A 9,743-nucleotide genomic window follows, 5' to 3' on the forward strand; every position below is an offset into this window, starting at 1 on the left:
TATATATATTTTTTTTTTTTTTGTAGAGACAGAGTCTCACTTTATGGCCCTCGGTAGAGTGCCGTGGCCTCACACAGCTCATAGCAACCTCCAACTCCTGGGCTTAAGCGATTCTCTTGCCTCAGCCTCCCAAGTAGCTGGGACTACAGGCGCCCGCCACAACGCCCGGCTATTTTTTGGTTGCAGTTTGGCCAGGGCCGGGTTTGAACTCACCACCCTCGGTATATGGGGCCGGCGCCTTACTGACTGAGCCACAGGCGCCGCCCCAGAGTGAGACTCTTAATAAATAAATAAATAAATAAATAAATAAATCCTGGTTCTTTCCATGGCATATGTTTTTATGTAAAGGCACTGAGCAAAACCAGTAAGGATGCACCACAAGCAGATAAACAGTTGCTAACTCCATGGAGGACCAGAGGCAATCGGGACTGAGGGAGTTAGTCAAAGGGTATTTTAGCCTTATCAATTAAAGTTTGTACTTTTTACAAATAGATTATATCATGTATTAATTATCTGTGAGGTATAAAAACAAATGAACAAGTTCAACACCAGGAATCCTTCCCCAGACTTCCCAGGTAGATGGAGCTGTTTCCTTTTCTGGAATGGACAGCACCTCCCGTGTTCTAGGAAATACTGTTTTATTGTGATTTGTTTGTGCCTTTCTCCCTGAGACCCTCCTCAAAGGTACAAATTTGGTCTAATTCACGCTGCTAGTGTCTAGCACAGTGACTGGCCCAGAGCAGGTATTCAGAGACTGCCAAATCCAACGAAGGGCCTTTGCTAGTTACACCTTTGTAAAGTGCTGACTATGGAGCTAGTCCTGAGGGGCTGATTAGTTGTTTTCAGTGTTCAAGGAAGAATGTATCCAAGATCTGCATCTCCAGGCCACAGGGTTGCTGCAACATGAGCACAGAGCTCTATCAGGGACTATCAAGGCCAAGATCCAGTGCAGTGCCACTGTATTACTTGGCGTGCTTGTGAAGCCACTGCCTCCTCAGCAGTTAATTGAAGGACAAGGGATATATCTCCAAACATTGAACTTATCAAGCCCGGTCCTGATATGTGTCTCTAAGATGGAGAGGCCAGCTCAAAAAAATAGGTGAACAGGGAGGTAGGAGTTAAAGGACACTCATACAAGCTCAGAAGGTTCAGCTATGTAAGTGACTTGAAGAAGGCACCTGGAATCCCAGTTTAATGATGGGAATCTGTAGTTTTGACAAATTTTCCTGAAAATCTGAGCTCCCAGGTCGTAAGATCCTTCTTAGGCCTTATTCCACATAGGTAAAAGGGCAGAGGCATGACCTTTGTGAGTCAATTGGACTGGGGGCTAGAGTGGGTTAGGGTGGCTTTTAGAGTTGGTGAAATGTGTACCACGTGGCCAGCGATGTGTCTTTAAACTTGGATGTGCAAGTGACCAGGTGGCTAGGAAAAAACCTTGCTCTTCCAAGAATGCCCCCAACTAGTCACTGTATACAACCATGAATAGGACAGCGTTCCTGGGGTCTTAAGGCAATAAGGCAAGGTACCTGGACTCCTGAGGAATAGTGGTTGCAGCACAATTTGAAGAACAGCCCCCTCCAGCTTGTCCTACTGCTTCCACACCATTCAGCCCCTTCCCAGTTAGCTACCTCCAACATTAACCTGGGCCTGGGAATTGCTGGGCCTGGGAATTGCTAAAAGGACATCAGACCATACTACACACTTTTAGATCTCTCAGTGAAGAACACTTCTACTTGGCCCGTCTTTTTGTAAGTAACTTTTATTTTTATTTACAACAGAATTGGTGGCTTTATTCCTCCATCTTTACAGACACTTGGCATCAGCAGCCAGATGGAAAGTCTGCAGTGAAGTCAAACTCATTCTGCCCCAGCCACAGCTCCGGAAGCTCATTGGCTCGGTCCAGTCCCAGTTCCACCACCAGCGACATCAGCACCTCTTCATCCACCGGGTCCGAATCGATGATAGCAGGACTCTGGGCACCAGCAGAAGGAGAGAGTGACCCTGCCCCTCCCACCTGAGCCCCAAAGCCCCAATTTTGCAGGGGCCCTGCCTCCCCAGGTTGGCCAGGAGTGGCAGCGGCCATCCCATGATACTGGCTATTAAGTTTCTGTAGCTGCATACTAGCCAGCAGGTGAGGGGCAGGGTGCAGGTTGAAGGGTGGGGGTTTAGTGGGTGGGGTGGCAGTAGGAGAGCCTACTGGAGATGGAGGTCCCGAGGAACTAGTGGGAGCCCCACTAGCCTTGGTTCCGTTTGAGGCTCCCCCGGGGTAGTGCAGAATGGTCACTGTTTTGCGATCTTTCATCCCCAGATTAGAGTAGGCCAGAGAGCTCATCTCTTGGTTGGCATCCTAGAAGATAGAGAGAGGCTAGTACATCTACTCCTAGCTTCCCCCTCACCATTCATCATACCCAGAAGCAGGTACTTCATTTGAGGCTAAGTGGGAGGTAGCAAGAGGACTCCTGGAAAATTAGGCTCCCAGCCCAAGTATCCTTTTGCTACCATTGCTCTGAGCACTGAGGTGAGACCCTAGTCCTAGTGCTGAGGTATCCATGGGTTCACTGCTTTCATCTACCCCATTCTCCACCCTCCAACTCACCATTCTAGAAAAGGTCTTTGTCTCTCTTCTCAGTCTCACTTTAATCTCTTCAACAGAGTGGTCTTGTTCCAGTTCTGTTTTTCTGTTCCCTTCCCTGCCTTCTTTCAACACCACTAATGGGTTTAATTTGACCACATTTAGGCAGAAGCTATTCTCATACTCCCCAGAGAAAGCCTTGCTGTCTTCTCTCTCCTCAAGGACACTAGATATTACACCTGGGAGGACCTAGCACATGGCCCCAGAAAAGTTCATCTTCCCATGTCTCAGTGTCTCCACCTACAAAATGGTAAAAATTACCTCCTTTACAGGAGAGGTGCCACCTTTGACATCAAGTGCAGGCCTCGACATTGTTGGCATTTCAGAACCTTGGCAGAAGTTGGATAAATCTGTGGGAGGTGATGCTGCCAGCTGGAGCTGTTGTGCTGTATATGAGGGAGAAGAAATGGTAAGGACAAAGAAAGCACTAGCAAAACCTGAAGCAGGGCAACCCCACATGGCTACAAGGCAAGGATGGTGATATGGTTAAACCCAAGACCAGAGACCACCTAAAGCAGCGGGGGCAGATCAATCTGAAACTTTTGTCTGAGCCAGGAAAGGTGCTGCCTAGGCAGCCAGCTATTCCTACTGTCAAGAGGGGACACACATGACTGTTTTCTCAGAGAAATGATTTCACAGTCCCAAGTTGGGTGTCAATGCTGTTCTGGTTCTGAGGGTAGGAACATTCTTGAGTAAACAGTACCTGTCTCTCTATGGGCTACTAGCATTTGGGCTGGAAAGCTGGAGCGGCCACTGGGCCTGGGAGAATGTGGGAAGAAGTCAGGGCAAGGAAGACCTAGAAAGTTGGAAGCTGCATCACTGGGGAAAGAACAAACACCCAAAGCAAATGTCATGGGGCTCTAAAGCTCCACCTTTGGCCTTCATGTGAGAAGCCCAGCTGATCAGGGTGGTCTGGGGGCTCTGAGGCAGCCAAAACCAGAGAGAGTAGCTACAATGTCTCACTTTCCTTCATGTCTCAAGCCCCCTCTGAGACAGCCCCAGTATTGGGCTTTCCTAGAATACCTACTCCAGAAGTAGAAGCCCAGACACACCTATCTATAGTAACAGAGGAATTATTCTTCCTAGAGGGAAACTGAGGCAGATTTGATGGTTTGCTACTTAGGTAGCAATGGTTCTGGGAGCAAGATCTAGCACTCCTCCACCCACATGCCTCACTTGATCACTGGCCAAGTCATCATACCTGGAATGACTCAAATGGCATTCAAAGAAGGGATTCTCGGGGCTAGGCGTGATGGCTCATGCCTGTAATCCCAGCACCTGGGAGGCCAAGGTGGGTGGATTGCCTAAGCTCACAGGCTCGAGACCAGCCTGAGCCAGAGGGAGACCTCAACTCTAAAAAATAGTCAGGCGTTGTGGTAGGCGCCTGTAGTCCCAGCTTCTTGGAAGGCAGAGGCAAGAGAATCACTTAAGCCCAGGAGTTTGAGGTTGCTGTGAGCTATGATGCCATAGCACTCTACCAAAGGTGACAAGGTCGTCTCTGTCTCAAAAAAAAAAAAGAAAGAAAGAAAGAAAGAAATGAAAAGAAAAGAAAAAGAAAGGATTCTCCAGCTCAAGTACCGAAGGATAAGGAAATGAGAGCAAAGGAATACCCCAGAACCAGAAAATAAAAAAATCTCTGAAAGCTCAAGTCATTCTCCCAGAAGCTTGTTTTTTCTAAAATGCTCCATATGGCAAGGCTCGGTGGCTCACACCTGTAATCTTACAACTCTGGGAGGCTGAGCCAGGTGGATTCCTTGAGCTCACGTTTCAGACCAGCCTGAGCAAAAGCAAGACCCTGTCTCTACTAAAAATAGAAAAACTGAGGCAAGAGGATTGCTTGAGCTGAAGTTGGAGGTTGCTGTAAGCTATGATGCCATGGCATATTCAGAGGGACAGCTTGAGACTCTGTCTCAAAAAAAAAAAAAAAGTATAAAAAAAAGTCCCAGTGGCACCCGTAGCTCAGTGGGTAGGGCACCAGCCACATACATCAGAGGTGGTGGGTTCGAACCCAGCCTGGGCCTGCCAAACAACAAGGACAACTACAACCCCTCCCCCACCAAGTAGCCACGCATTGTAGCTGGTGCCTGTAGTCCCAGCTACTTGGGAGGCTGAGGCAAAAGAATTGCTTAAGCCCAGGAGTTTGAGGTTGCTGTGAGCTGTGATGCCATAGCACTCTACTGAGGGTAACACAATAAGATTCTGTCTCAAAATAAATAAATAAATAAAAAATAAAAAGTCCTGGCAGTGCCTGTAGCTCAGGATAGGGTGCCGGCCACATACACCAAGGCTGGTAGGTTCAAACCCGGCTTGGGCCAGCTAAACAACAATGACAAATGGAACAAAAAAATAGCTGGGTGTTGTGGCGGGCACCTGTAGTCCCAGATACTTGGGAGGCTGAGGCAAGAGAATCGCTTAAGCCCAAGAGTTTGAGGTTGCAGTGAGCTGTGACGCCACAGCACTCTATGGAGGGTGACATAATGAGAATCTGCCTCAAAAACCAAACAAATAAATAAATAATAAAAAGTCCCATATGTTCTGGCCTTAATGACCAATTAGAGATGTAGAATTTCTTTTCTTTCTTTCTTCTTCTTCTTTTTTTTTTTTGTAGAGATAGAATCTTGATTTGTCACCTTTGGTAGAGTGCCCTGGCATCACACAGCTCACAGCAACCTCCAACTCCTGGGCTTAGGCGATTCTCTTGCCTCAGCCTCCGAAGTAGCTGGGACTACAGGCACCTGCCACAACGCCCAGCTATTTTTTTGGTTGCAGTTTAGCCGGGGCCGGGTTTGAACCTGCCACCCTCGGTATATGGGGCGGGCTCCCTACCCACTGAGCCACAGGTGCCACCCAGAGATATAGAATTTCATCTTATAAATACCACTTAGTCCAATGAATCTTGAAGACCTTAATAAGAATCTCTAGCCTTGGCCCGGCAGGGTGGCTCATGCCTATATCCTAGCACTCTGGGAGGCAGAGGCAGGTGGATTACCTGAGCTCAGGAGTTTGAGACCAGCCTGAGCAAGAGCAAGACACAATTTTACTAAAAAAAGAAAAATTAGCTGGGTATTGTGGCAACACCTGTAGTCCCATCTACTGTGGAGACTGAGGCAGGAGGATCACTTGAGCCCAGGAGTTTGAAATTGCTGTGAACTATGATGATGTGAAGGCACTCCAGCCTGGGCAACAGAGTGAGACTCTTGTCTCAAAAAAAAAAAAAAGTCTCTAATCTTTCTAAGGAGAGTAGAATTCCCCATAAACCTCCACACACACACCCATAAAGAATCTTCTCAGACACTTCTAGAAAGTGACCACTTACTACCTCTGTATCATCTTTGCACTACTTACTTGGAGTGGGGAGGCAAGAAAAATAAGGACAGAGAGGGGGAGAAAAAAAAAACATGAGGAGTAAAACATTAGTTTCTAGGTCCTGTACCACTGCTTGGAGCCCTGCTCCTTCTAAAACAGCTGTTCTCAACCTGTGGGAACCTCTGGGAACCCCTTTGAAACAATGAAAATACATCGCGGCATGAGGAAGGTTGAGAACCACTGTTCTAAGACAACTCTAGAATATTTCAAGCAAGTGATCACCACCAGACAAAGAGTCTAATGCATGTCATCTTCAAGAACCCTAGTAACATCAGTATCAGGCAATTTTCCTGTCCTAAGAAAAATGTCGGGGTGGGGGGAGGGCTGCCCACCTTTTCCTGTTCTTATCCAGCCTTCCCTCTCCTTTGTGCCACTTGGTACACAAATGTACACAAGAAAAAAAAAAAAAAAAAAGAACAGTAGCCACAACAGTAACAACAAAACAGGAAGAAATAAAGGAGATCTAGAAAAAGTATTGCTGTTCCTATCTCAATTTGTGGGGAAGGCCATTTTACCATGTCTCCCCCTTCAGGCTGGGAGCTCCCCTAGGAAGGGAACCTGTCTCTTGATATCCGTCGCCTCCCCACCACCCACCCACCGTGACCCTCCATGGGTCTGTGCTCTACAGGCCCTCTAATAGAGGAAATCAATCGCATTTTGATGGGTATCCTTGGCCTGGTTCCCTCAATTTTCTGTCGTCCCCCTTCACCTCCTAGTCCATTAGAGAGCAAAACTCAGCAGCATGGAAATGTCCCAGCCCGCTCTCTAAGCTGACCGCCGTGAAGCAGCTTCGACAGGCAGCTGGGAAACCAACCCAGAGCAACAAGTGCCTCCTCGCTGGGTGGTGGCTCTCGGCCCCTTGGCCACCAGTTCCCGGTCCTGCTGCCCACCCTTCGCTTCACACTTGCCCTTGGGCGGGCAGCCCCCTCCAGCCTAGATGAGTGTGGGAAGGGAAGAGGAAAAAGATATGGGAGAGGCAGGTGGGGGGGAGGGCTCATCTGTTAACCTGTTGGGGGACCAAAAGTTAAAATGGCACCAACCGGATGACTCCATCTCGATTGCTATTTTCTCACTCAGAAGGAGAAAATAAAAAATCCAAACAGTACAGCGGCTTGGCTTGGACGCGCTCTAACCAGACCAGTCAGTTTCGGCACCTGAAAACTAAAGGCCCGTTGTTTGCGGACAGCCAGGCTGCCCTCCTCGCTGCATCCCAGATGGAGCCGCCAGAGCTGGAGTCGGGCGGGAGCATCTCTGCACTGTGGGCGCGAGCACCCAGGCCACCAGGGCCCCCCAACATCCTTTCCCACAAGTGCTGTACCAAGAACTGATCGTAGAGACAGGATGGACAGGCGGGGAGGGAAGCGGGATCTCGAGCCCGGCAGCTAGTTTTGGGGACCCGCGGCGTTTCCGCGCTCGGCGCACTCCGGCGCCGGCGGCGGCCACTCCTGCGCCTCACCAGCCAGTGCCTAACTGAGCGCCCGCTAAGTACCCGAAGCAGCCCCAGGCTGAGCCTACCCCCTAAACCAAGCCGCCTGCGGTCCGTGCTACATCTCCGCTAGAGAACTGAGAGAGGCTTGGAGAGGTGAGGTAACTTGCCCAAGGTCACAGAGCTAGAAAGTGGTGGAGCCGAGATTCGCAGCCAGGTCTGTCACACTCCAAGTCCCGCGCTCAGCGACGAAGAGAGTCAGCGCGCATCTCAACAGCCGGCGTTTATAAGGAGAGGGGTGTGTGCGCGGGGGTGTGCGTGTGGGCGTGGGGGGGAGGGACAGCGGAGGTCGACTGGCTAGTAGAGGCAAGTTGCCCAAATTTGCTAACTTCCATTCCGCAATTCCGCTGGACTCGGCCCCAAAGGCCCCTTTTGCCTCCGTTCCCAAAGGAAACCTGAGCTTTGTGCAGCCCCGGAGCCGAAGGATCCAGTTGCGGTCCGGGCGATTAGCAAGGTCAGAGGAAGCCAAGCTGGAGAAAGCGCGGGCGCAGGGAGAAAAGGTGCTGCCGTTTCCTCAGGAAAAGCGGGCGTTTGGCCCGGCTGACCGGCAGGCGGGCGCGCTGACGAGAGAACTCGCGCGCAGGCAAACAGGCGGACGACTGCTGCCCCTCGCCCCCAGCAGAGCAGCTTTCTAACAGGAAACAAGTCCTTCAGAACCCCCGGGCCGCCGCCCGCTCCCCACGCTCGTTCCACAGGAGTCCTCAGCCCCACCGCTCAGCCCAGCACCCTGCCCGGAGGCTCGGCTTACCTCAACGAAGCCGCCTGCCCTGGAGAGAGGGAAGCGGGGAGCCGGGTGAGTAGCGGGCGAAGCGGCGGAGCCCCCTGACCCCGGCACGCACGCCGCCGCCGCCCCGAGCCGGACGCGCTCAGTGCCTGCGGCCGCGCCAGTGGCCACCCGACCCCGGGGCGCCTGGGAAAAGCCCGCACCGCCGCGCCGCGCCGCCGCCGCCGCCGCCGCACGGTACCGTGTCGCGCCAAGCAGCCCTTGCCCGAGCCCGTGCTCGCCCGCCGCCCGACCGCAGCTTCGGCGCGGGGACTCCGGGGTGGTGGCGGTGGCTGTAGCGGCCACCGCGCTCCCTTCCCGGCGCGGGGGACCCGGCTCTCAAGCCCCCATTGCCGCCCGGAGAGCCCCGATGCACAAGCACACGGCAGCAGACTGGCCTCGGCTAGGAAGCCCAAGAAGGACAGACCCTTTCTTCCCCCCCCTTTTTTTTTTCTACCCTCAATTTCCACGTCTTTCTAACCAGCTTAGGGCATTATTAGCACATGTCCTGGCTCGTAAGAGAGTTGGTGGCAAAATCTGAACTGGATACTCACGGAGGGCCCCAGCTGCTGCTATGCCTTCCTCTGCCGTCGTCCTCTCGCTGGGAACAGCCCCTCGCCGACAGGCTGCGAAAAGGCAGCCGGGCGGAGCGAGCTTCGTCTGGGCAGCTCAGCGGTACCCAGTTTGCAGCTGTGCCGCCAGGAACATTTTTATAACGGCGGCTGGCGTGTGTGGCCCTTTAAAGGCGTTGGAGCTGGTGCAGACACAACGGATCGTGTGAAAGCGAAGGGCCGGCTAGGGAACAGAGTCCGTGCGGCCCCGCGGGTCCAACAATTCTTAGAACCAGCCACGGCTCCCGGGGTGGGGCTGGCGGACCTAGGCCCTGGGGACCCGGAGCCAGGAGCCCTGGCTGGTGTCTGGGCTTCTAAAGCTGTCGGGAGCCCGGGCTCGGGACATGGGCTCTCCCCGCTGCTCTGCATGGACATGCCCAATAAATTCCACTTAGTAATTTCACTGAGGTGAGGGAGAGTTGTAGTGTCTGTTTTCTGACCTAAATTTTGCGGGTGGCCAGAGCGGATTTCAGTGCATTGAGGGAGAACTGTGGGTTCAGGGAATGACCCGGAGGAGAGGACTCACACGGGACGGGCCAGCAGGATATGGTCTTAGTTTTCTGCAGGGCTTTCTTGGAGCCTGTCTGCCCTCTGGGTTGCAACGTCTCCTTCATTGAAGGACTAAGGCTGGGGGGAGGAGGGTGTCAATCCCCTTAAAGTCGCCAGATTCTGGGCACAGCTTTATGGAGGGCCTATATGGCACCGGTGACTTCCCTTGACGTCTTGAGCTGGGGTTGGGTTCGAGGATTTCTGTCCTGTGATCTTTCAGGGCAGAAGGAGGTGGCAGGATGTGATGTGGAGAAATACTACTCTACCAGACGGTGGGGCCAGGTGCAACGAGGCTGGCCGAAAAGCCGAGAACAGGTAGCAGGATATGAAGAGCTT

The 9,743-nt window shown here is 52.1% G+C and overlaps 1 protein-coding gene across 5 annotated transcripts; it reads right to left on the reverse strand.

Annotated features, from left to right (window-relative positions):
- Positions 1 to 1,741: 1,741 nt before the first annotated feature.
- On the reverse strand, positions 1,742 to 9,200 carry CITED1 (Cbp/p300 interacting transactivator with Glu/Asp rich carboxy-terminal domain 1). Of its 5 annotated transcripts, XM_053579471.1 has the most exons (4): positions 7,039 to 7,148; positions 2,894 to 3,018; positions 2,198 to 2,347; positions 1,742 to 1,972 (listed from the first exon to the last, which is right to left on the reverse strand). In XM_053579471.1, exons 1-4 carry the CDS (start codon positions 7,049 to 7,051, stop codon positions 1,820 to 1,822), a joined length of 441 nt encoding a protein of 146 aa, XP_053435446.1. In that variant the 5' UTR covers positions 7,052 to 7,148; the 3' UTR covers positions 1,742 to 1,819. The 5 variants fall into 5 exon arrangements, with proteins under 5 accessions (XP_053435446.1, XP_053435443.1, XP_053435444.1 ...); XM_053579468.1 differs by lacking the exon at positions 7,039 to 7,148 and adding an exon at positions 8,802 to 9,200 and having other exon boundaries at positions 1,742 to 2,347; XM_053579469.1 differs by lacking the exon at positions 7,039 to 7,148 and adding an exon at positions 8,233 to 8,710 and having other exon boundaries at positions 1,742 to 2,347.
- Between the last annotated feature and the right edge of the window lie 543 nt (positions 9,201 to 9,743).

Source organism: Nycticebus coucang, chromosome X, assembly GCF_027406575.1.
Source record: "Nycticebus coucang isolate mNycCou1 chromosome X, mNycCou1.pri, whole genome shotgun sequence".
Lineage (NCBI taxonomy): Eukaryota > Metazoa > Chordata > Mammalia > Primates > Lorisidae > Nycticebus > Nycticebus coucang.

What these genes read in the sequence shown, in the direction of transcription:
- CITED1 (XM_053579467.1), bottom strand. An exon ending in GCACCTCTCCTGTAAAGGAG is followed by an intron (nt 2,348 to 2,893) that starts GTAATTTTTACC and finishes TCTATCTTCTAG; the next exon opens with GATGCCAACCAAGAGATGAG.